We start from the raw sequence: 27,614 nt of genomic DNA on the forward strand, positions 1-27,614 counted from the left end.
CTCTGCCGCGCTCGAGCTTGTGACGTGTACAATTTCAATTTTGAATTTCGATTTCAATATACTGCTGCTGGCAGTGATCGCTTACTCGCTAGAGGAGTGGTGTGCAATTTCTTTCACGCAAAGAATGGACCACGCTAAGTGTATAGCTCTGATAAAGCTTTATAAATCCAAGGAGCCGTTGTGGAATGTCAGGAACCCTTACTACCGCGTGAAATCTGTACGTGAACAGGCGTGGAAGGAGATCAGCGACGAAATGAAGATGCCGTTACACTTGTTAAAAAGGAAGATGACAATTTTACTGGCGTCATACAGAAGTGAAAGGTATAGAATGAAGAAATCTCGCAACTCCGGTTCTGGTAAGTTCTCGTTGTTTACATAACTGTACAGTGTATATTTGTCTTTTTCTGTATTTTACTAATACGTTAATAATTTATTGTTCGCTTACAGCAGCAGTTAATGCTTATGAATCTAAGTGGTTTGCATTCCAAGAATTCAACTTTATGGCTGCTAATTCAACGACCAATGACACTGCTGATTCTTTACCTGATGTACGTATTTCGTATCGCATTATTTATCTTCTTTGAATAATTATACTTAGAAAATGAGCGAGTAAATCTGTTCGCAGAAAATCGTGTTTTGAGGCAAGAGGTTATTTTCGTTGTTACTATGCTGTCTTCAGTGTAAAAATATTTTAATTACCTGCCCTTAAGTCCAACGCGTTTCCGAGTTATCGCTCCATTATCAGGAACTACACTGGCGTTCTTTGAGCATTACATTTTGCTAAGTTTATAATTAACAATTCTCCGTCGATCAACTTTCACATTTACACTTATGCCTCAAATGGTTTAACATATTTGTGAGAGTTATGTGGAAGTTTCAAACTACACAGAAGAGAAACATTTTGTGACCAAATGGAACTGATATACTGAAGCAGATGCAAAAGCCAACAAGCGTCAACATAGACCTCGATAACGGAGTTGTAACTCCGAAAAAGTGTTGAGCTTAACTGGAAAAGCAAAATGTTTGTCCAGGCAGGCGTGGCGCAAGTACCTATAGTGGATGGCTTCCTTCCTTTTCTCCACTTTTGTTCTCCTTCCCCGTCCCCTTTCACACTTCTCATACAGCGCTTTTCATCACAGAGAGTCCGACCCCAATCCACACACCGTCGTCATCATTATCACCATCACCCTTTCTACTCTCCTCCCTCTTCGCTCAAAAAGTGAAGGAGGTAGGGAAAAAATTTATAAAAGATTTTGAAAAAAAAGTGTTCAAATATCTTGTGAAATTAATTGTCTAAAAAGAGAAATAAAATAGATTATAGCAAATGACATATGTCAAATGTTTCTCTAATGTATTTTGTTTCTTACTTTTAGACACTTCCTTTCACAAAACAATTGACTTTGCTTTCAACCTTTTTTTAATTTTTTAGTTTTGTTCAGAAATAATGAAATATATATGTAAACGTCGACAGATATTCTATTACTATAAAAATAATACACATAATTTGTGCTGTAATTTTACATTTATTTTATTTATTAAACACAAAAGAAAGTATTCTACAATTTCTACATCAGTGTAACTTTTTATGTTAAAAATAGCTAAGCATTGAAAAGATGAGCTCTTCTATCAACTGCTCCCTTCTTTTAGTCGTTGTACCATAAATTTCTTTTCTCCCTATTTCGAATAAATACTTTTAATTAGTTACACAATCCAACCATTCAATCTTCAGTATTATTCTATAGCACTATATTACAACAGCTTCTATTTTTTTTCTTATCTTTTCTGCTCATCGTCCATGTTTCTCTTCGGTACAAGTCTACACTCCATACAGAAATCTTCAAAAAAGACTTCCTAATTCTGAAATTTACATTCGATGTTAAAATTCCTCTTTTTCAGTTGTGCTTCCCTTGTCAGTCTACATTTTATATTCTCTCTACTAAGGGCCATCATTTATTTTGCAGACCAGATAGCAAAACTCATCTACATCTACATTGGTACTCTGCAGTTCACATTTAAGTGCCTGGCAGAGCATTCGTCAAACCACTTTCACAATTATTCTATAAAATGAACATTTACATATTTCCATGCCAGCTCTGATTTCCCTCATTTTATTATGATGATCGTTTTTCCCTATGTAGATCGGTATCAAAAAAATATTTTGGCATTTGGAGGAGGAAGTTGGTTATTGAAATTCCTTGGGAAGATCCCGATGCAACGGAAAACGCCTTTGTTTTAACGATGTCCACCCCAAACCTGTATCATGTCTTTCTGCCCTATTTCTCAATAATATTGAACGTAGTGCTCTTCTCTTAATTTTCTGGATGTACTCCGTTAATCTTATCTGATAAGGATCCCACACCACGCAGCAGTACTTCAAAAGAGGTCCAACGAGCGTAGAGTAGGTTGTCTCCTTAGTAGATCTGCTGCATCTTCTAAGTTTCCTGCCAATGAATCGCAGTCTTTGGTTCGCCTTCCCCTCAATATTTTCTATTTGTTCTTTCCAATTTAAGTTGTTCGTAACTGTAAGTCCTAGGTATTTAGTTGAATTTACGACCTTTAGATTTGATTGATTTATCGTGTAACCGAAGTTCAACGGATTTATTTTAGCACTCATGTGGATGACCACACACTTTTCATTATGTGGGGTCAATTCTCGATTTCTACATCATACAGAAATCTTTTCTAAATCGTTTTGCAATTTGTTTTGCTCTTCTCATGACTTTACTAGGCGATAAATAACAGCATCATTTGCAAATAACCTAAGACGTGTACTGAGATAGTCCCCTAAGTCGTTTATATATATAAGGAACAGCAGAGGGCCTAAGAGGGCCTACAATACTACGTGGGGGAACGCCAGAAATCACTTCTGTTTTACTCTATTATTTTACTCGAGGACTTTCCGGCAGTTACTACGAACTGTGACCTCTGTGACAGGAAATCACGAATCCAGTTGCATAACTGAGTCGATATTCTATAGGCATATTCTATAAGCACGCAATTCGATTACAAGCCGCTTGTGAGGTAGAGTGTCGAAAGCCTTCCGCAAATCTAGAAATACGAATCAATTTGAAATTCCTTGTCAAAAGCACTCGACACCTCATGTGAGTAAAGAGCCAGTTGTGTTTTACGAGAACGATGTTCTCCGAATCCGTATTGACTGTATATCAACAGACCATGCTCTTCGAGGTAGTTCTTAACGTACTAATACAAAAATCCTGCTGCATATCGACGTTAGTGATACGGGGCTGTAATTTAGTGGATTTCTCCTGCTGTCTTTCTTGAATATTGGAGTGACCTGTGCAACTTTGCAGTCCTTCGGTACGAACCTTTCGTGGAGCGAACGGTTGTATATGATAGCTAATTATGGGGCTATTGCATCAGCATACTCTCAAGGGAATCTAACTGGTCTGCAGTCTGGACAGGAAGACTTTCTTCTATTAAGTGATTTAAGTTGCTTCACTACTCCGAAGATCTCTACTTCTAAGTTACTCATGATGGCAGCTGTTCTTGATTCGATTTCTGGAATATTTACCCCGTCTTCCTTTATGAAGTAATTTCGGAAGGCTGTGTTTAGTAATTCTGCTTTAGCAGAGTTGTCATTGTTATCGCGTAGAGAAGGCATTGATTGTGTCTTGCCTCTAGCATACTTTGCATGTGACCAGAATCTCTGGATTTTCTGCCAGGTTTCGACGTAAAGTTTCGTTGTGGAAACTGTTATGTGCATCTCGCATTGAAGTCCCACTCAATGTAGAGCTTTTGTAAAAGATCGCCAATCTTGGAGATATTACGTTCGTTTAAATTGGGCATGTCTGTTGCATTGTTTCTGCAATTGTGTTCTGACCCTTTTGTGTATCAAAGGGGATCAGTTCTGTCGTTTGTTAATTTATTTGGTATGAATCTCTCAATTGCTATCGATAATACTTTGAATTCAAGCCACATTTGGTCTACACTTATCAGTAGACTTAATTTGGAAGGAGTGGAGATTGTCTCTCAGGAAGGCGTCAATTGAATACTTATCTGCTTTTTTGAATAGGTATTTTTCGTTTATTTTTGGAGGATTTGGAAGTTACAGTATGCAGTCGCGCTACGACAACCTACTTCTGTATCCGTTTGGATGGTCATTATTAGCTCAGGATTATTTGTTGCTAAGAGGTCAAGTGTGTTTTCACAACCGTTTACTGTTCGACTGGTCTCATGAACTAGCTGCTCGAAATAATTTCCTGAGAATGCGTTTAGCACAATTTCGGATGATGTTTTATGCTTACCTCCGGATTTAAACTCGTATTTTCACCAACATATCGAAGGTAAATTGAAGTCACCACCAGCTATAATTGTATGAGTCGGGTACGTGTTTGAAATAAGAGTCAAATTTTCTTTGAACCGTCAGTAATTGTATCATCTGAGTTGGGAGGTCAGCAAAAGGATCCATTTATCATTTTATCCTGGTTGCCAAGAATGATCTCTACACATACTAACTCATAAGACCTATCTACTTCAGTTTACTACAAGATAAGCTACTTCTAACAGCAACAAACGCACCGCCGTCAATTGCGTTTAGCCTATCCTTTGTCAACATCGTTAGATCCTTCGCAAAAATTTCGGCTGAACTTAATCTCAGACTTTAGCCAGCTTTCAGTGCGTATAACGATATGAGCATCAGTGCTTTCTATTAGCGCTTGGAGCTCTGGTACTTTCAAACACAGCTATGACAATTTACAACTTTTATACCAGTCGTTCCTAGATCTACGCTCTTCCTGTGTTTGACCTGCACCCGCTGAGACTGTAGCCCTTTCTGTGTTTCCCCGAGGTCCTCCCACCTAAAAAGCCGCCCAGTCCGCGCTAGCCAGACCATGCTATCCGTGTAACCGCCTTATGCGTGTAATGGACTCCTGACCTAGTTAGCGGAACCCGAAACCTCTCCATCCTTTCGTGCAAGTCGCTAGATCTGCCGCCTACACGGTTGCTGAACCGCCTGAGCCTCTGATTCGGACCTTCGACTTGCTTCGTACCAGAGGTCCGCAATCGGTCCTGTCGACAATTATGCAGAAGCAGAACTATACCCTTATCTCGCAAGCAAGACTGGCAGCCTTTACTCAAAACCAGAGAGAATCTCTTCCGATCTAAAGCGACACACATCCTTGGTACCGACGTGAGCCACCACTCGCAGTTGGCTGCACCCCGTGCTCTTCACGGCATCCGGAAGGACCTGTTCCACATCTGAAATGTTTCCACCCGGTATGCACACGGAATGCACATTGGCTTCCTTCCCCTCCTGGGCAACCATGTTCCTGTGAGCCCCCACAACGCGCCTACTACCGTTTTTAGTATCCCACTTGCTAAATAGATTCCCTTAGCATCACCTGATTTAATCCAACTACTTTCCATTGCCCATGCTCTACCTTTCTTGTTGTTCATCTGATATCCTGCTTTCAAGACGTTGTCCATTCCGCTCAACTGCTCTTCCAAGTCCTTTGCCGTCTTTTACAGAACTACAATGTCATCGACCAACCTCAAAGTTTTTATTTCTTCTCCATGTACTCCAATTCCTTTTTGAAATTTTTCTTTGGTTTCCTTACTGTTTGCTCGATGTACAGACTGAATACCATTTGGGATAAGCTACAACCTGTCTCACTCGCTTCTCAACTGTGTATTTTCTTTCATGCCCTTCGACTCTTACAACCGGTCTAACTGCCGTCTGGTTTCTGTAAAAGTTGCAAATAACCTGTTGCGCCCTGAATTTTATCCCTGCTATCTTCAGAATTTCAAAGAGTTTATTCCAGTCAACATTTTCAGGAGCTATCTGAAAGTCTGAAAAAATTCTATAAACATAGGTTCGCCTTTATGCAACTTGTCTTCCAAGATAGGGCCAGTATTGCCTCGTGTATTCCTACATTTCTCCAGAGTCCAATCTGATGTTCGTCTAGGTCTTCTTCTACCAATTTTTTCATCCTTCTGTGAATAATTGGAGTCAGGTAGTGGATACACAACATTATAGAATTTATAAAGGGAAACCAGCAGTGAGAATAATGGGAAACATGACAATGTTTGAAACAGCATTTCATGTTAACAAAAAATCGTAGACAGTGTAACAGAATTTAGATCGAATTCAGAAGGAATATCCATGTTAACAATAAAATGGAAGAATAAAAGTTACACCCTCATAAACTGTCATGCACCTATAAATGCTGACAACAGAAGAAATCTGGAGAAAGTAAATCAATTCTGGGATCTTTTAGAATCTGAAATTTCTATCATACCTAAAACGAGTGTTAAAATACTTCTTGGTGACTTCAATGCACAAATTGGGAGGGAAAAGAAATTTATGACTATTGTAGGTGAATATGCAGCTCACTCAAGAACAAACTGAAATGGTGAAAGACTGATCAATATGTGTAAAATGTTCCGGTTAAAACTCATCTCCACACATTCCCGCAAACGACCAAGAAAAGCCAAAACTTGGAGACATCCAAATCAAAACCTAGGAGAATTTCAACTGGATCATGTAGGTATATTTAAAATGTATACCAAGGAAATTTTGAATGTTAAAATAGTCAGAAATGGGGAATTCGATTCAGATCATTATCTCTCTAAGATTAAAATAGAATTTCTCCCATCTAAAACAAAAAAGGCGACCAAGAAAGTGATAAGATACAACACTACTACAGCTAATATCACAAAAGAAAATATAGAAAAATTTAGAGAAGAAGTTGAGATAAGTAAAGAAGGTGATTGGCGTGAACTCTAGATGCAAATAACTCTAGCTGCAGAGAAAACTTTAGGATTGGCCAAGAATAAAATGAAGACATGGTGGAATGAGGAGTGTGAAGAATCACAAATACAAAGAGCTCAAAAATGGAGATGTTCGAAAAAAGAAGAAGACCTTGGCCAATTCAGTCAACAAAGAAAAGAAACATCAAAAATAATCCAGAAAATCAAACTAAACTTTGAACATTTTCAGCTTATTGAAATAGAAGAAAATTTCACCAAAAATAATACTAGAAACTTTTACTAAACTTTTAAACACATACTTAAAGAATATCAGGCACCAAGTATTTGCTTCAAAGATGAAAATGGCAAAATGGGAGTAAATAACAAAGAAAATTGTGAAATTTTAAAGGAAATTTTTTGAAAATCTGTTAAACTGCCCCGTTCCAACAGATAAATTAGGTTTTTCCAGTGACACATCAAAATCTAGACGAAGATTTTCCACATACGGAGTTAGAAATTCATGAAGCCATCAAAAGACTCAAAAACAATAAAGCAAGTGGTGAAGACTCCATTACAGCAGAATTATTGAAGTGGTCAGAACCAAAAAATCGTAAAGGATCTACAACTGCTTTTTGAGAACATTTGGAAAACTGAAAAGATTCCAGTTGAATGGAAAACAGCATTAATCCACCTGCTACATAAGAAGGGAGACAAACAAAATGTCAGTAATTACAGAAACATGTCACTTATGCCAGTGGCATACAAAATATTATCAAAGATTCTCCTGAACAGAGTGATAGATAATTTAGACAAACAACTGGAAGAATATCAGGATGGTTTTCGAAAGGGAAGATCCTGTGCAGAACAAATTTTCAACTTAAAGTCAATAATTCGCCATAGAATGTTAACCAGGAAACCAATAATAGTATCATTTATTAATCAAAATATCCACGGGTATGCTGCCGGTCTATAGTGTCCAACGGGCACAATATTTCGGCGATCAAACATGTCGCCATCATCAGGTGAACTGACGGACTGAGCTCCTGTGAACGTGCCGGCACGGAGATCCGTACGCTATGGCTGCTCAGAGGGAACTGGGTTCGGTCGCGGCGGCGGCCGATGTAAATACCCTCCGCCCGCGGCGCGCTCCCTCCGCCGTCCGCGCCCAGCGCCACGGTCGCGCGGTGGAACGGATTGCGACGGCGTCTGAGATGACGTCGGTGTGATGGCTCTGTCCGCCGTGGTCGTCACAACTATACGTCTGCTCGATTTACTCTTGATTAACCCGATCGCTGGTTCCCAAGCCTTGCTAAGATTATAGCCACAGTCCCGGTTTATGAGGTCGTCATTGGTGCGAATTTCGATGGCCTCTCTAACAACGCTGTCCCAGTATCTCGACGTCTGTACCAGAATCCTCGTGCGGTCATACTCCATGGCGTGATTTTCCGACAAACAATGTTCAGCGACCGCCGACTTGCTCGGATACATCAGTCGAGTGTGCCTCTGGTGTTCACGGCATCGATCCTCGACGGTACGCATCGTCTGACCAATATACGACTTGCCACATTGACACGGAATCTGGTACACGCCGGCCTTCCTCAAACCGAGGTCATCTTTGGCGCTCCCCACTAGTGCACGAGTTTTATTTGGAGGACAAAACACAGTTCCGACCCGGTGTTTCTTCAGAATGCGGGCGATTTTCCCCGAGAGTGCGCCTGTGTATGGAATAAATGCAGTGCCTACCTCCTCCCTCGTGACTTCATCCATCTCAACAGGTTGTGCTGCAGTGGTTGGGCGGAGAGCACGTTGAATCTGCCACTCTGAGACCGGCAGCATACCCGTGGATATTTTGATTATCAAATACGCCGGGAGAAACTCAAGAATCACAGTATCATTTATTGATTTCAAGAAAGCATTGGATTGTATATACAGAGAAACAATAGATAAGGTGATTAGAAAATATGGTGTTAAATCAAAATTAGCAAATATAGTTCATGAAACACTAACAGGTACAATATCTAATGTCAAATTTATGGGAGAAGTATCTCAGCCACTTGAAATAAAAATTGGTATTAGGCAAGGTGATGGTTTTTCACCTTTACTGTTTAATTGCATTCTAGAAAAAATTGTAAGGATCTGGAATTTGGAGCTAACAAATCACAAAATTGAACCAATAACTCTGGGAAATGGAATTAAGGTAGACTGCTTGGATTTTGTGGATGATTTTTCAATACTTTCAGAAAACCTGACAGAAGCATTTATTCAAATAAACCTTCTGGAAAAAATAGCAAACAGAACTGGTTTCAAAAATTCAGATGAAAAATCAAAATTCATGACAAAAATAAAAAATGCGCCAATTCATAGAAACACAAATATGTAAAATAGAGTGAGTAAATAAATTTAAATATCTTGGAGAAACTATACAACAGAATGTACTAGAAAAATCTGCAGTAGATGTAAGAATTAACAAAATGGAAAGAGCATGTGGTTTGACCAAAAATATTTACAACAAAAATGTATATCCAGAATAACAAAACAAAAATACTACATCACAATGCTACGACCAGAATGTTTATATGGATCTGAATGCCTAACGATGAACTGTAAGATTTACAAACTAGAGGTACTGGGAAGAAGGATTATCAGAAAAATATTGGGTGCAATAAAAACTGTAGATGGCTTGAAAATAAGAAGTAATGAGGAGAGCTACAAATATATAGAGAAAATATCTGAAGTAATGGCCAAACGAAGATTAACCTTTTTCGGACTAACAAAACAAATACTCCTATATTTCTGGAAGAAGAAATCGACAATAGCATGGATTACAGAAGTAAGGAAAGATCTAGAAACAAACAACATCAAAGAATCAGAAATAGCAGAAAGAAACCGTTTTAATAATAAAATACTAAATTTGGAGGGCTTTCAAAGCAGAAGAAATAAAAAATCTGGAACAACATGGACAGAAGAAAGGAAGAGACTTCATGGGGAGAAAATGAGGAAATACTGGAAAAATATAAAACAACGACAAAGGAAGAAGAGGATCTGAAGTTGTTAACATGATCATATTTGGTCAATACGATTGTAAAAAAAAAGAAGAAAGTAGTACATTTGTTAGAGAATCAAAAGGGTAATGCGCAAATGGAGTATCAAACTGAGCAGTGTCATGTCTTGTTTTGTAAAAAAAAAAATTATTTGCTTTAAAGTAATCACGCTAATTAAAAAAAACTTAATTAGTGATTTGGGAGAAATTTGAAATATCTCACAAATGACTGCTGCTAGGTCTGTAAATCAAGTACAGAAAAGCTCATCTTTCCAAAGCCTTGCTGTTTTGCGCATACAAACTTACACTGAAGTAGAAATTGTGGAATACTTTAATTTGTGTTTAAAAACTAATTGCTAAATTGCAGCATAAATTGGAACTTCTCTGCTTCTTCCTTATCTATTCACCTTTAATAATAACAGAATATGGGTTGATATTTACATATATATTTCATGATTTCCGAGTAAAACCAGACGATTAAAAAAAAATTAAAGAAAGGTCAAATGTCTTGTGAAATAATTTGTCTAGAAGTAAAATAATTCATTTGCTGTACATGATTTGGTGCATGATTCAAAGCTGTCCGGTGCGTCTCCAGACATGTCTTCGGCCTGGAATGTCATACACTGGAGTAGAGCTGTCTTCAGTGATGAGTCTCCCTTCGAACTTTTTCATACTTCATTTACATACCTAGCATCAGCTGTTCGTGAAATATTTCAGATTTCTCTCCAATCACTAATTAAGTTTTTCTTAAGTATTGTAATTACTTTAAAACAAATCATTTTTGTATTACAAAACTACACCTCACACGGGGCAATTTGATACGCCATTTGCCCACTAGCCTCTCTTCGTCTGTATATGAAATTTCGGACAAAAGTCCGTTGGGTAAATTCTAGGGTGTCTTGTTTACCTGTACTCAAACATTTAACAAAATTTATTTTTAAGACGTTGCTAAAACACAATTTTCTCTGCCATATCAATATTTTAAACAGCCATTCGTCCATACATCATTTTACACAACTGCACGGTATCCAAGGTAAATTTTCATTAGACATAAAACCAGCTTTTAAAATGAAAACCTGTATGTGACTAACAAGTTAACTACACTACCTTCAGAATAAAAATATTAATAACTAATTAATTACAACACGGAATAATGTTACAAAAAGACTAATATAATCTAATACAGTGTTGTAAGTTAAAACATAAACAAAGATTTAATTTGAAAGAAGTACATTAAGTATAAATATCCATGTTAAAATACAGACTGCCGGTGACATGTAAATAATTAGTGGCCAAAATTTTTGGTTTACTTAATATTTTTCCTCAAGTTTATTCTTATTTTTTTCATTCATTTATTTCTTCTAAAGCTGGAAAACGGTATGTTATTTCAGAGAAATCAGTATTTCGTGCTCTTTCATTTTCTGTTGAAAGTATCGATAAACCAGCTAACCATTTCTTCCTCATTGTAAAGCATAACTAACTCCTTAATTACCTTTAACTTGAGCAAAGAACACCCAGCTTCTGCATCGGTCGAAGATACACTTAGATACTTCTGCACCGCTGTGCATACGCCAGTGGAACTCTGTAGCAGTGAGGTATGTCTTATAGGTATTATTATCAGCTCTGCTAAATCTTGTGCTCCACACAATTTCGATATTTGTTCTCTCGATGAAGTTCATATCAGTTGTGATGGAAACGGTAGGAGAAACGTCATCAGGAAACTTCATTGGTTATAGTCCGGGCAGCAAGTACACATAACAGCACACCTTGCAGTAGTCGATGAACACGACTGGAACGGTCGTCGAAATACTCGTATTGTACATAAAGTGGAAACATAACTCGGTTGTATACCCGGAAACATACTATTAATCAGCCATGCCAAGGAAACCTGAGAAATCAGTTTCTTGTCTCTGTCAGCCTCTCGTGCTATCAAAGAACATTCAAGTGTTTAACTGTTATTATTTACTTGCAAGGGTGCCTACACTAGGCTACCTCTTTTCGACAGACTTTGGAAAGATTCATCAAACAGTTTGTCGAATGATTTTTGGTGCTAGCTATTTCTGACAGTGCCGTTCCTAAGAGGCCAAGTGCAGCTGCAAAGTTCATACTATCGGAATGGTAAGCCTTAAATTCCGTACTGATTTCTTTTCTAGCGCTTTGCTTTGAGTGTTTAAAACATCTGAGATGTGGGTTAAAGTTTACTTTTTAAGACTTATTGCTACCATTCGTCCATTGTATTTCCTACTAACAAGAACTGTTTTTCAAAACTTAAGAACGTCAATAAGTGCTTGAAGGAATAATATAGCCTAGCCCAACTCGTTGAATGGGTAAATTTACTTCAGATTACCTTGGAAATACGAATGAGTTTTTAAATGCTATCGCAACAGTATTCTGTGGCCAAATAATCTGTAGATGTTCTCAACTACAATGCTCAAAAGAATTAGGGGAACATGTGTATCAACGTCTGGTGTGCTAAATATACACTCCTGGAAATTGAAATAAGAACACCGTGAATTCATTGTCCCAGGAAGGGGAAACTTTATTGACACATTCCTGGGGTCAGATACATCACATGATCACACTGACAGAACCACAGCCACATAGACACAGGCAACAGAGCATGCACAATGTCGGCACTAGTACAGTGTATATCCACCTTTCGCAGCAATGCAGGCTGCTATTCTCCCATGGAGACGATCGTAGAGATGCTGGATGTAGTCCTGTGGAACGGCTTGCCATGCCATTTCCACCTGGCGCCTCAGTTGGACCAGCGTTCGTGCTGGACGTGCAGACCGCGTGAGACGACGCTTCATCCAGTCCCAAACATGCTCAATGGGGGACAGATCCGGAGATCTTGCTGGCCAGGGTAGTTGACTTACACCTTCTAGAGCACGTTGGGTGGCACGGGATACATGCGGACGTGCATTGTCCTGTTGGAACAGCAAGTTCCTTTGCCGGTCTAGGAATGGTAGAACGATGGGTTCGATGACGGTTTGGATGTACCGTGCACTATTCAGTGTCCCCTCGACGATCACCAGTGGTGTACGGCCAGTGTAGGAGATCGCTCCCCACACCATGATGCCGGGTGTTGGCCCTGTGTGCCTCGGTCGTATGCAGTCCTGATTGTGGCGCTCACCTGCACGGCGCCAAACACGCATACGACCATCATTGGCACCAAGGCAGAAGCGACTCTCATCGCTGAAGACGACACGTCTCCATTCGTCCCTCCATTCACGCCTGTCGCGACACCACTGGAGGCGGGCTGCACGATGTTGGGGCGTGAGCGGAAGACGGCCTAACGGTGTGCGGGACCGTAGCCCAGCTTCATGGAGACGGTTGCGAATGGTCCTCGCCGATACCCCAGGAACAACAGTGTCCCTAATTTGCTGGGAAGTGGCGGTGCGGTCCCCTACGGCACTGCGTAGGATCCTACGGTCTTGGCGTGCATCCGTGCGTCGCTGCGGTCCGGTCCCAGGTCGACGGGCACGTGCACCTTCCGCCGACCACTGGCGACAACATCGATGGACTGTGGAGACCTCACGCCCCACGTGTTGAGCAATTCGGCGGTACGTCCACCCGGCCTCCCGCATGCCCACTATACGCCCTCGCTCAAAGTCCGTCAACTGCACATACGGTTCACGTCCACGCTGTCGCGGCATGCTACCAGTGTTAAAGACTGCGATGGAGCTCCGTATGCCACGGCAAACTGGCTGACACTGACGGCGGCGGTGCACAAATGCTGCGCAGCTAGCGCCATTCGACGGCCAACACCGCGGTTCCTGGTGTGTCCGCTGTGCCGTGCGTGTGATCATTGCTTGTACAGCCCTCTCGCAGTGTCCGGAGCAAGTATGGTGGGTCTGACACACCGGTGTCAATGTGTTCTTTTTTCCATTTCCAGGAGTGTATTTTTGATACAGGCGGTACTCGTGCTCATATAGCACAGCCTTAGATCTTTGTTTTCAGTGTAAGCAACAACTAAAGTCATTCGCCACCTATCGGCTGTGTTATGCATTGCAATACCAGGTGAACCCGCAGAAAGAAGTGCGTTCCTGTGATCCTAGTGTTCGCTAGTGAGGTACACGAACGGCAATTGTCATTTGTGGACGTTGTTTTCAACCAAGCACTAGAAATGCAACATTTTGATGCAGTGGAAGTTTCAAGGGCAGTCTGTTTGATCCACTGAAGGTGGAAACCGTTATCCGGCCACCTCTGCATTACAGTGGCGTACGGCTACCGCCTGAGCACTACAAGCCGATCTCAGAAGGACCGCAGGAATAGCTCTGTCCGATCACACTGTAAGGAACAGGTTAGGAAAAAGGACCTTACTACCCAGACACCCTTTTCGGCTGAGTGGGAAGCTCGCTTGACACGACAGCATCTCGCAGTTCACATCCAGTTTTGCTGTTCCCGTGTGAACCCGCAACTCCGTCACTGGCGAAATGTATTATTCACAGAGGCGTCCAGCTTGCCTCTGATGCAACTCAATGGCCGTGTTCGTGTGTGGAGACGCCTTGGTGGGTGGTACCTGCCAAATGTTGTCCAGGAAATTGACTGATTCGGCCAAGGTTCTGTGACAATGTGGGGTGACATTAGTGTTGACAGCCGCACGGATCTTGTCGTTGTCGCCTTACCGCCAGGCAGTACATCGATCAGATCCTGCTGAACTGCGTGGTAGCTGAGGCATGTGGTAGTGACCCTGAATTCCTTCTCGTGCACGATAATGCCAGGGCCCATTTGACGCGCGTCACCAAGCCTTGCACGGAAAAGCCACGTGAATCCCATCGAAACCCCATCGAACCTGTGTGAAACACGCTTTATAGACATGTTCCTGGTCGTACTGTTCCACCACAGAACCTCCAAGAACTCTAAAGAGCTATCATTGAATAATGGGAACTGATATTGTAGGGTCATCTCCGTTGGCTTCTATGGAACATACCACATAGGTGTCAGGCAGCGATAAACGCTCATGGAGGGAATACTCGTTATTGAAGCTCTCTAATTTCAGTGAAAAGACCCAGGATGACAGAATGAATGACGGTTTCCACTTTCTTTTCGGCGCCTGTCGGACATTTCAGTTCTTGTTATCTAAATGAAAGAGGATACAGTGGTGCTTTTTTACTTAACTTGTGAAAGGTAAAGGTATACCAAGTCATCAATTATTGCTCAGTGGAGTTTGGCAGATCCCAATGTCATGTTTCCCTAATTCTTTTGAGCGATGTATTTCGATATACAGGGCTCTACACCATGTCTGAGGTGTAAATTTAAATCATACTCATTTTTATACACCACTGTGTACGCTACTCGTGAAGGATGCTCCGCCACAGCCTAGGCCAAGACCCTTGCTCAGATCTAGTCCCTTTCACTATAGATCACTGTAGCAACGAAATGTACCAACAGGTCGGAAAAATGCCGCAGCTTATTCCCGTCGCCGAATAAATGCACTTAACTAAGAGGCTATATCGCTGACGTCAGTCTGCTGTAGAATTATGGAACATGTATTACGTTCACGCATTAAGACCTTCATTGAGAACGGAAATATCCTCTAGAGATTCCGCAGACAGTGATATCGAGAAATTCAGCTCGCTCTTTTCTTACATGAGATCCACAGTACCGTAGACACCGGCGCACAGGTCGATACGTGTTCCTCGGCTTTCGAGGAACTTTCGATACTGTTGGGCACTGTTGTTTAGAGAAAAAAAAAGCTTCGTGATTGGATACAGGACTTCCTTAAGGATAGAACTTAATACGTCGTTCTTAACGGAACAAGGCCAACAAATGTAAATTAAGGGGGAGTTAATTTCGGGTGTACTCTACGGAAGTGTCACAGATCCACTAAAAACAGATTGTAAGGTGGCAGAATAAATGGTCAGATTCGCACCTTACATGAGACCTCTACAAATCGCAATGAGAAGATGAAGATGACACCTAACGTAAATTGATAGTTATGAGAACCTTTGCCTATCAATATGTAATGCAAAAAGGGATGACAGTCAATCAACGGTAATTAACACACCATTCCTATACAATGCATGTCTTTGAGCAGAAGGTAGAACAGGGAACACAAGTCGAGTCGCTTTTAGTTTTGAAAATCCAGCTCCACAATGGCTTGGCGAAACCGCGCTGCATGAGTTACGTCGGCGACCACTTAAGGGAGTGGCAGGAAAGAGGATAGTGACCCCGGGCCAGGTGATTCAAGCTGGAGGGCCACCTGTAGCGAGGGCATCGGTACAAGAGCAGAGAAGAAGCTTTAGATAACTGCGTTTCGAAATTCCAATGGGGTACGAACAAAAGCAAGTGACCCATTTTCGTCCACCGAGTGTGACACACGGAAAGGTCAATGTACTTTAGGCGTCTATAACGGGCACAAAACGTCCGATTGGCGGAAACTCTCAAGGAAGGAGAAAACTACTGAAGTTTCGATGCAGTTTGATAGAAGGGACGTTGCGATTGGTAGAGGGTGTTTTTACAAAATGAGAGGAACGCTCCTATTGGCCGAAAAAAGCCGTGACGTGAAAAAGGAACCCAAGTGGAGGGAGGCAGTTCTGCCATGAGTAGGACAAGAGAGAAATTTAGGAGGTGGACTCTTCTCTGAACTGGTGTCAAGTGGAGAATAGAGCGCTTAACGCTCCGTACGACGCAGAGAAGGAATTGGTGTGGACACTGGGTTCACAGCGGCTGCACTACAGCTAAAATCAGCTGTAGCAACGTTTAGCTCCAACTATGGAGAAGCGAACCAGCCAAATTAGTTAATTGTTATTGCGAGAACTGAGAGGGCACTATAATATGCACGCTGCTCCAACCATGCGCGTGTATATCACCACATAATAAGACTAGGGCTAAGTACATGTTTTCTTGCATAACGAGAAACATAGGGAAGGTTTCCGCTGGAATATTCAGCAAAGACCAGATTAGTTTTGTAGGAATTTCAGTGGGAGAGAACGACCTTGCAGACAGCAACACGTCGCAGCTTAAAGTAAATACCGCGTGCAGTGGCGTAAACTTTGTTGATTTACCACCTTGCGTCCACCGTAAACTCGAGTGGCCTTGGGTAATCTTGCGCTCAAATTTGTCACTTGACTAACCATCCACCGTAGACTTGATTGTCATCCTAAATAGTACCGAACTTTGAACCGGAATCGGAAGATTTTCGTAGTACTGTCCAACATCATACGTATTTGTAGGGGCAATTTTGTAAATAAACGTCCAATTAAACATTAATATTATTGTGCTTAGGATTAAAGTAAAGAAATTTCCAATTAAACTTTCATAATATTGTGCTTAAGATTAATGCTCTTTCAGAGAGTTAATATTTAACATTGTTGTGTATAAACTTATTTCACTGTTTGATGTTGGCAAGATGCGTTATCCATTGCGCTGTTTTTATGCTGGCGAGTTGAAAACTGTGTAAAAAGCTGTAATGTGGTGAGAATTATTGCGACATTAAACTTGTCATTTCACCTCACACAGTGTTCTCACTTCAAGATTAAGCAAGCAAAAACAAAACCCACGTAACCTAACAAGATTCATTAATGTTCGATTACACAACTGGTGATAAAACATTGCAAACAGTGGCAACGACCGTGCCGAGATGGATGCACCGGTTCTCGTCAGTTCACCGAAGTTAAGGACCGTCGGGCGTGGCTTGTACTTGGATGGGTGAGCGTACGGATACGCCGTGTTCGGGTACACCACGTGCTATTGACATTTTTCCCTTTGACTTTACGGTAGAGCGGATAGGATTAAATTCCAGACTTCTCCCCAGTGTTTCATTAAGTGAAGGCATATGAGACTACTGACGGTGATCTGTCCTTCTAATGGGGACGTTACGCTCGACGGCCCTCTTGGTGCTCTTCGAGAGGAACAAAAAAATGATTCAAATGGCTCTGAGCACTATGGGACTTAACTGCTGAGGTCATCAGTCCCCTAGAACTTAGAACTACTTAACCCAAACTAACCTATGGACATCACACACATCCACGCCCGAGGCAGGATTAGAACCTGCGACCGTAGCAGCAGCGCGGTTCCGGACTGGAGCGCCTAGAACCACTCGGCCACTACCGCCGGCTCCAGAGGGACAACTTACGTGCCGGCGCCGTGTTTCACCCTCTCCTTTCGCTCATCATCTCCAACACGAACATGAGACAACACTACGCACACTCCTATTACAGTCACCTACACTTCTACATCTACATATGCATCATACCCCGCGAGACACCTAATGATGTGTGGCGGGGAGTACTTTCGGTACCATTATCTGGTCCCTTCAACCCTGTTCCAAATGGTTCAAATGGCTCTGAGCACTATGGACTTAACTGCTGAGGTCATCAGTCCCCTAGAACTTAGAACTACTTAAACCTAACTAACCTAAGGACATCACACACATCCATGCCCGAGGCAGGATTCGAGCCTGCGACCGTAGCGGTCACGCGGTTCCAAACTGACGCGCTTAGAACCGCACGGCCACACCGGCCGGCCAACCCTGTTCCACTCGCGAATAGTGCGTGGAAAGAATGATTGTCGGTAAGCCTCTGTATTGGCTCTAATTTCTCGAATTTTCTCCTCGTGGTCACTAGGCGAGATGTATCTGGGATGGGTGGGGAGGGGGGGGGGGGGAGTAATAAGAAGTTGTCCGACTCCTCCTGAAAAGTGCTGTCCCGAAATTTCAATAGTAGCTCTCTCCCTGATGCACAACGCCTCTCTTGTAACGTCCGCCAGTGGAGATTGTTTAGCATCTCCGTAACGTTGTCTCGCCAGCTAAATGATCCCGTGACGAAACTCGTGGCTCTTCGTTGGATCTTCATTATCAGTCAGCAAGTGCTTTATTTTGGATTGCAATTAGTACTGTGTTCTTTGTAGTCTGAAGGTATTTCGCGAGTCTCAAATATCTTGCTCAACAGTTGGAAGAGTTTTGTCCTGACTGGTTTTACCAAGGCTATTATTAGATAGGTAATGCAACACTTTTTTTTCTCGGTTAATTTAAGTTGAAAAAGATGCTGAATTTGTCGTGGGGCATGATGGAATATTCTCGCTTCAGCGACTGTAGTTTCATGAAGTTCCGATGGGTGGCGGCGCTATTAGTAGCCTTCAAAATGGGGTTTGTAACGAAGGTGCGTTCCAAACAGAGGGCTGTCATTTAGTTTCTCTTGCCGGAAAACCATACCATCGCCGATCGTCATTGGCGCTTGCAGAATGTCTGTGGAGACCTGGTAAAGAACCAAACCACGGCGAGTCGTTGGATGAGACGTCTATTATGATCGCAACAAGGTCGCGCTAACCTATTCCATCTCCAGCGTGCTGGCCGGCCTCACACAGCTGTGAGTCCTGCAATATTTGAACATGCGGGCTCCCTCATTCGAGGTGATCGACGGATAATAATCAAACATCTCGCTGTTCAACTGGACGCCTCTGTCGGTCGTCCGCCAGTTGGAATACTCAAAGATGTGTGCCCGCTGGGTTCCTCGCCACCTAACAGAAGAAAATAAAGAACAACGAAGGAACTGCTTGTTGGTTACGATGCTAATCATGTTAGTTTTTCGTCGAACATCTTTGGAGGCTGTGAATCATGGGTTCATCACTAGGAACCGGAAATAAGACCACAACCCATGGAGTGGCACGACACCACCTCTCGTCCGAAGAAAAAGTTCAAAGCCGCACCCTCAGCTGGTAATTTCATTTTTCCACGCACTATTCGCGAGTGGAACAGGGTTGGCCGGCCGGTGTGGCCGTGCGGTTCTAAGCGCGTCAGTTTGGAACCGCGTGACCACCACGGTATTCTGGAACTCTGAAGGCGTTCGTTTGATACGATATTGCAGTGCCTGTGTTATTCCGCATTACGCTGCAATGTGCCTTCAGACAAGCATACATGTCTGAAGGAACATTCACTGCGGCGACTACAGCCGTAATGAAACGAATTCTCAGCTGTGAATACGGAGAACCATCAGGTGTATATTGGAATGACAACAATGAAAATTTGTCCCGGACCGGGACTCGAATGCGAGTGGTCGCCTTAAAAGTTGGCTACCCGAACACGATTCATGGGCAGACCATCCTTGACGACGCATGGAATTTAGGTCTGCGTTGAAATCGTGCTCGGGTACCCAAATGGAAAGGCGACCACTCTCAATATGTGGGAAATCCGCGTTAGAGTCCCGGTCCGCGACAAATTTTCATCTACATCTACATCTACATCATACTCCGCAAGCCACCTAATGGAGTGGGGCGGAGGGTACTTTCGGTGCCACTATCTGATCCCTCCAACCCTGCTCCACTCGCGAATAGTGCGTGGGAACAATGATTGCCGGCAAGCCTCTTTATTGGCTCTAATTTCTCGAATTTTCTCCTCGTGGTCAATACGCGAGATGTATGTGGGGTGAAGTAATATGTTCTCTGACACTTCCTGAAAAGTGGTGTCCCGAAATTTCAATAGTAAATCTCACCGAGATGCACAACGTCTCTCTTGTAACGCCTGCCAATGGAGTTTGTTTAGCATCTCCGTAACGCTCTGTCGGCAGCAAAACGATCTCGTGACGAAAAGCGCCGCTCTTCGTTCGATCTTCTCGATCTCCTCTATCAGTCCTACCTGATAAGCATCCCAGATAGGTTAACAGTACTCAAGAATCGGCCGAACAAGCGCCTTATAAACTACTTCTTTCGTGGGTGAGTTACATTTCCTTAAGGGGCCGACTTGGAACAGGAGAGACACCATAAGACATTTTAATTTCCACTGTCTATACTTTTACAAATAAATTCATAAAACTTTATCGTCATGACCAGGAAGGACTCAGGATTCACTCTCATAGCAGTGGAAGTTCAGAACCAAAGCAAAATAAATTTTTTTACATGTGAAATTTCATCATTTTTTCACTTACTACTGGCTGCATTTGTTGCTGTAGGTACACTCTTCTTCGTAAGTAAGAAAAATTCTTCGATGAATTTTGCACAGCATGCAAACAATACTTACAGTTGTATGAAACTCTAGAATTTTCCAGATCTATTAAAAACTGTGGTAAAAATTGAGATGATTAACTATAAAATTTAAGTTATTTCTAAACGAGAAGTTTAAAATGTAACACCTCATTCATTTTTTCATAAATTAAATAAATTCTAGAGTTTCATACACCTGTAAGTATGGTTTGTATGCTGTGCATAATTCATCGAAGAATCTCTCTTACTTATGAAGAAAAGTGTACCTACAGCAAGAGAAGCAGCCAATAGTAAGTGAAAAAATGATGAAATTTCACATGTAACAAAAAATTATTTTGTTGTGTTTCTGAACTTGCACTGCTATGAGAGTCAATCCTGAATCCTTCCTGGTCATACTGATAAAGTTTTATGAATTTATTTATAAAAGTGTAGACAGTGGAAATTAAAATGTCCTGTGGTGCCTCTCCTGCTCCAAGTCGGCCCGTTTGACGTCCTACCCCCCTTAAGATTTTTCCGATGAATCTGAGTCTGGTGTCTGCTTTTCCCACAGTCTGTTTTATATGGTCATTCCACTTAGGGTCACTCTGGATAGTTACGCCTATATATTTTACAGCAGCCGCTGTCTCCAGCTGTATGTCATCAATAAAGTAGCTGTACAGTAGTGCATTTGTTTTCCCGAGTATGTGCAATATGTCACATTTATCTACGTTCAGGGTCAACTTCCAGAGTCTGCACCGTTCATCAGTTCTCTTCAGGTCGTTCTGCAAATTCGTACTATCTTGAGGCGTTGCTACTTTGGTATAAACAGCTGCATCATCTGCGAATAGCCTTCAAGAGCATGCGACGCTTGCTACTAGATCATTTATGTATATTGTGAATAGCAACGGTCCCATCACACTTCGCTGTGGTACTCCGAATATTACCTGTACATCTGTGGATTTAGTTCCAGGGAAGAGCGACATGTTGGGTTCTATCTGCAAGAAAGTCTTGAATCCAATCGCAGGTCTGCTCCGATGCTCCGTAAGCTCGTATTTTTTCATTAAACGGCAATGCGGGGCGGTGTCAAATGCCTTACTGAAGTCAAGGAACACGGCATCAGCCTGAGCGCCGTTTTCCACTGCGCTGTGGATCGCATGGAGGAACAGAGCGAGGATCTCTGTTCGCGGAATCCATGTTGATTTTTATACAGGAGATGTTCATGTTCCAAAAATTTCATAATTATTGAGCATGGAACATGTTCCACAATTCTACAACAGATTGACGTCAACGATATAGGTCTATAATTGTGTGGATCTGTCTTACGGCCTTTCTTAAAAACGGGAATGACCTGCGCTTTTATCCAGTCGTTAGGTACCTTTCGTTGCTCAAGCGATCTACGCTAAAATACTGCTAGAAGGGGAGCAAGTCCTTTCGCATAATCTTTATAGAATCTTACAGGTATCTTATCTGGTCCTGAAGCCTTTTCACTACTAAGCGATTGTAGCTGTTTTTCAATTCCGCGATTGGCTGTCTCAATATCTGCCATGCGATGTTCGCACGACGATTGAAAGGAGGGACAGTGTTAAGATCTTCCGCGGTGAAACAACTTCGGAAGACTGAATTCAGTATTTCGGCCTTTTCTGTGTTATCTTCCGTTTCGGTGCCGGTGTGGTCGCTGAAAGAATGAATAGATCATGTTGACCCACTTACTGATTTGATATACGACCAAAATCTCATAGGGTTTTTACTCAGGTCGGTTGACAACGTCTTACTTTCGAAATCATTGAAAGCTTCTCTCATTGTTCTCCTTACGCTCATTATCGCTTCGTTCAGCTTTTGTTTGTCAGCTAAGTTTTTACTTCTCTTGAATCTGAGAAGAAGTGCTCCTTGTTTACGTAGCGCTTTTCTAACACGGCTATTAAATCATGGTGGATCTTTCCCATCCCTTAAAATCTTATTCGGAACATACTTATCTAGGGCATATTGAACGATCATTTGAATTTTTTCCATTTGTTCTCCACATCTTCGTCCTCATCACCGAATATTTGATGCTGACTGCTGAGATATTCTCAAATTTGTATCCTGTCTCTCTTGCTGAGAAAATATATCTTCCTACCTTTCTTAACATTCCTTGAAGGACCCGTCGTCATAGATGCTGTCACAGCCATATGATCACTGATACCTTCCTCTACGTTAACTGATTCGATGAGTTCAGGTCTGTTTGTTGCCAGGAGGTCTAAGTCGCTACGTTCACGAGTTGGTTCTCTGACTATCTCCTCAAGGTAATTTTCGGACAAGAAATCCAGAACAGTGCCACACGATTCCCTGTCTCTGGCATCAGTTTTGATAGCGTAACACTCCCAATGTATACCTGGCACATTGAAGTCATACCCTACTACAACAGCATGATCAGAAAAGTTACTAATGATATTCCTCAAGCTCTGTCTCAAGTGCTCTACAACTACAGATCCCGACCTAGGTGGTCTATAAAAGCATCCGATCACCATTTTTGACCGTTCTTTGATACTCAATGTCACTCAGATTAATTCACTTTAGGAATCCGTGATAGCTTCGCTAGATTTTATCATTGTAGTCCTTCCATTATACAGCTGATAGCTGTCCATATTCGCAACAGCGAATTCATTTCATATATTCTGTCTGATGTCCTCCCTCATGTGGAACGATTAACTCTGAAGTGAACTATGCTACCTTCAGGAAATGGAAGAAACAACTTCAGCGTGTTCGTCGCCACGAAAATGCAATCTTCTCGTTCTCCACGACAGCTCAAGGCTTCATACAAGCTGGTGCTGCAGCAAGAATTACTGGGGAACACCACGCTGACATAACCTGGGCCGAAAAACATTATGATCGCTGCCCACCGCGAGATTGACAGCCTTCTTGTGGAGTTGCAGGAACGTGACACAGTAAGGAAAGTATATACGCAGATCAGAGACGAATGGGGAATCATTCTAGCGACGATACGGGCCGCATATCAGGAAATACACTGACATAAGTGACTTTGACAAAAGACAAGTGTTACGTCCTGACACCTGGAAACGAGCACTTGGAAAACGGGACAACGGTGCGGGTGTTCGCGCGCTACTGTCGTGAGCATCTATGGAAAGTGCTTGGATGCCTCATCACGGTGCGCGGAGGCCAAAGGCTTTTCCGTTCTGTAAAACAGGATAGACTTCGATCTGTGACAGTGTTGACGACAGAGTGCAATGCAGGTACAGATAGACGCAAGTGTGCTGGAGCACGCCGTTCATCACACTTTGTTCAACTGAGCCTCCCTATTGAGCCAACAACATCGTCAATGACGATTGCAGTGGGCCAGATATCATAGAAACTGGAGCAATGGAAACGTGTCGCCTGATCGAATGAAACACATTTCTTGTTGGATCAGGTCGATGGCCTTGTCTGGATACGAAGTCATCCAGGCGATGTGCTCTTTGAAACGTGCACCGCACCTCGGACGTAAGTCATTGGGAACAGTATTATTATTGTATGTGTGTGTGGGGGGGGGGGGGGCATTCGTCTCGGCATCCATGGGATCTGAAATAGTAAACAAAGGTACCAAGACAGCTGTGGACCACATGAACATTACTGCAGACCACCTGATCCATTCATGCTTGGTGTCTGCTTTGACAGCGATTGTACTTCCGGCAGCATAACTGTCCGTAACAGGAGGCCAGAATCGTGCGACAGTGGTTTGAGATGCATGATAGTGAATTCAGCAAATTCGCAGGATCTGAATCCGATGGAATACATCTATGGCACTATCGGGCACCTGCTCCAACACCACAGTCCACTGGATCGTAATTTATTGGAATTGCATGACCAGTTCATAGACTTCTGGTTCCACATTCCTCTAGAAACCTACCAAGGACTTGTCGAATGCATAGAATGCAAAATCTCCACAATATTGCATTCCAAAGGTGGACCAACATGCTGTTAAATATATGCTCATACTATGTTGGCTCATCAGTGTAGTATTCATATGTTCATGACCTTCGTTTGAGTTCGCCGGCCGGAATGGCCGTGCGGTTCTAGGCGCTAGAGTCTGAAGCCGAGCGACCGCTACGGTCGCAGGTTCGAATCCTGCCTCGGGCATGGTTGTGTGTGATGTCCTTAGGTTAGTTAGGTTTAATTAGTTCTAGTTCTAGGCGACTGATGACCTCAGAAGTTAAGTCGCATAGTGCTCGGAGCCATTTGAACCATTTGAACCTTCGTTTGACGTTATGGGCTTCGAAGAGACGTGGTACCAACAGACCGACGTAACCGTTTTTATTATTAAGTTTTGCCAACTTCATGAAACACCAATTATTTTCCATCGAGATGCTATTCATAAAACGATCGCTAGAACAAACACATTCACATACATCACCCCTGTGCAATTGTTGTCTTTACACTCTCCGGCAGACTCTTTAAACATCTGTAATTTCATCTTTTGTAAATGGAATGGGACTGCAGTTGGTTGAAGATTTGAAGAAAACAGATATCACCAGCCGTAATTTTATTTAGCTACCAGTTTCGGTGCCTCATTGTGACCATCTTCAGGCCACTATACGCAAAACTAGGTAAGTCATGCAGTCGTTTGTCTTATTTGTAGGGACACTGTATCCAACTGGTTTCTGGATGTCTAAGCAAAGCAGTTGGATATAGTGGTCCCTATAATAAGACAAACGACTGGGTGACCTACCTGGTTTCGTGTACAGGGACATGCCCATGAGACACCGAAACTGGTAACGAAGTAAAATTACAGCTGTTGGTGAAATGAAATGAGTGTACGGCGTTGTGGGCCGGGAGTCCCCCATGCGGTGAAGTTCGGCCGCCGAGGGCACGTACTTATTGCATTCGATGCCACATTGGGTGTCTTGCGCGTCGGAGATGGGGATAAAATGATGAGGACAACCCAACACCCACTCCCTGAACGGAGAAAATCTCCTGCCCCAGCCGGGAATCGAATCCGGGCCCCTTGGCGTGGCATGCCGCTGCGCTGACCACTAACCTAACGGGGGCGAACGCAGCTCGTGGTATTTTCTTTCTTCAAGACACTTTAAAGTTCATGTAAGCTGTCTGAATAGGAAATATAAAACGATTAAAATATCATCTATCTGAATGTCCTTCGATTATCTGTGTCTATGTATTTGATGCGCATGGCGATCACATAATGCACCGTAGAGAGCTTGTATTGCACATGGAAATATAGGTATAGTCAATGGTGTAACCGTTTGTCTTCTAAATTTTTTTTCATATAAGTATTATTTTGAAAAGCACGTGAGCTGCTGTTTCACCCCATGGACTGTATGTTTGGTGAAACTAACATATATGCGTATTGTTTAATATTTATATGAAGGAAGCCACGATGTAACCAGAAGATTACGTGGCACTTTCACTTCATACCAAGTTAACGAGTATTTCCACTATTCGTTACTCCCCAACCCTTGCAGTAAACTAAAAGAAGTTAATTAATTGCCAATTACCATGCTGTGTTGTTATGATCTCTTATCAGTTCTTACGTTACATGTTTTTATTCAACAGTTGAACCATTTTAAAAAACCCTTCTACTTGAATTTCCTTCAATGACTGCCCAGTGTATGCGTTTGATACGAATGTCGGTCTTGCCGCGCGTGGCGGCGAACTTATACTGCACGTGCATCTTTCAGTAAAATCCATATCGAAATGGTTTTTTCTACGTAGTTTTTTCATCGAAATATCATTGTACAAAACACGAAGAGCTTCTCTGTCATCACATAGACTATCAGGCGATAGTGCCACCTGTACATAAAGTTTAACCTTTCCCTTTTGAATACACCGCAAAACCAGGAAATTTTGCAGTAATTTTATTTTAAAACAAATTAGTAGATTTGAACCTTTACTAACTCATCCCCCCCCCCCCCATTATTATAAAAAGTTGTGTTTATTGCCACTTACATTGATATGTTATTGTGATGTGTTATGTGTATCGGATGTCATTATTGTTTTTTAATCAGCTGCTGTACTAGTTATGCAGGAAAGTGCATGCACTCTGAAAGCCAATAAAAATAAAAACGTCTTCTAAAGGTTCCAGTGAGGCATGCTTTACGGAGAGTTCTCGTGTACTCTAGCTTCTCCAGATTAGCGGTCTCATTTCTCGTCCCTCCCTATCAGCACCGCCTCAGAAAAAATACTGGCCTGCGTCCGAGAGAGAAAACTATAAAATGCTGTAAATGCTTGTGATTATGCTTATAACATATTTTGCTTTCTGACGATAGCATCTATAGCAATCATAAGTCGAACTCGTTCCAGCTCCTTGTCCAGTCGCCAGCCTGTCTTTTCGCTAGGCACAGAGCCTGTAATAAAATTAACACGTTTTACGTGTGGAAATTTTTTGTTACAGGAGTATGGAGCTTCACGTACCACTGACACCTCAAAGGTCGACAGTCAAGGCTCCTTAACAGATGTTGCCGCTGAGGAGACTAGAGCACTGAGGTCCGCAGAAGCCTCGGCATCGCATCGGGCCAGGAGCCTGCTCACAGAGCCCACGCCGGCCGCCGTCGGGACAGCAGAGCAGAACCGCACTTTGCTCCGGGAGGTGTTCGAGATCCTCAAACCCAGCGCCGCTGCGTCGACGGACGCCTATGTTACATTCGGTCAACATATCGCCAACGAGCTCAGAAAATACGACCCGACAACCTTAGCCCAAGTGAAGCACGCTATCAATAACGTTATTTACGAAGCCGACATGGAGAGGTACTCAAACGGACGTAGAAGAGCAGAAAGCACAGCGAGGAATCCTATGTTCGCTCCAACCACAGGCGTGTCGTCGACACCCAGTATGCACCGCGCGAAACAAGAGAATGAGGAAAACGAAGCTCTGGATGGCGCATCTGTTCAAGACACACTTGTCTATATTTCGTGAAACATTGTGTAAACTGTTCATCTGATATTGGAACTGTGTTTAACTCTGCGATTAGTTATC

General features: G+C 42.4%; 1 protein-coding gene across 2 annotated transcripts; it reads left to right on the forward strand.

Annotated features, from left to right (window-relative positions):
* Positions 1-27,614, forward strand: LOC126161786 (uncharacterized). 2 transcript variants are annotated; one of them, XM_049917863.1, is made up of 3 exons: positions 1-356; positions 448-548; positions 27,033-27,614. In XM_049917863.1, the coding sequence occupies exons 1-3, from the start codon at positions 125-127 to the stop codon at positions 27,552-27,554; spliced, it is 855 nt and encodes a 284-aa protein (XP_049773820.1). In that variant the 5' UTR covers positions 1-124; the 3' UTR covers positions 27,555-27,614. The 2 variants fall into 2 exon arrangements, with proteins under 2 accessions (XP_049773820.1, XP_049773828.1); XM_049917871.1 differs by having other exon boundaries at positions 451-548.

Source organism: Schistocerca cancellata, chromosome 1 (assembly GCF_023864275.1).
Source record: "Schistocerca cancellata isolate TAMUIC-IGC-003103 chromosome 1, iqSchCanc2.1, whole genome shotgun sequence".
Taxonomy (NCBI): Eukaryota; Metazoa; Arthropoda; class Insecta; order Orthoptera; family Acrididae; genus Schistocerca; species Schistocerca cancellata.

Coding starts and splice junctions, on each gene's coding strand:
- LOC126161786 (XM_049917863.1), top strand. CDS start 125: ATGGACCACGCTAAGTGTATAGCTCTGATAAAGCTTTATAAATCCAAG. Junction 357..447: donor ATCTCGCAACTCCGGTTCTG/GTAAGTTCTCGT, acceptor GTTCGCTTACAG/CAGCAGTTAATGCTTATGAA. Junction 549..27,032: donor CTGCTGATTCTTTACCTGAT/GTACGTATTTCG, acceptor TTTTTGTTACAG/GAGTATGGAGCTTCACGTAC.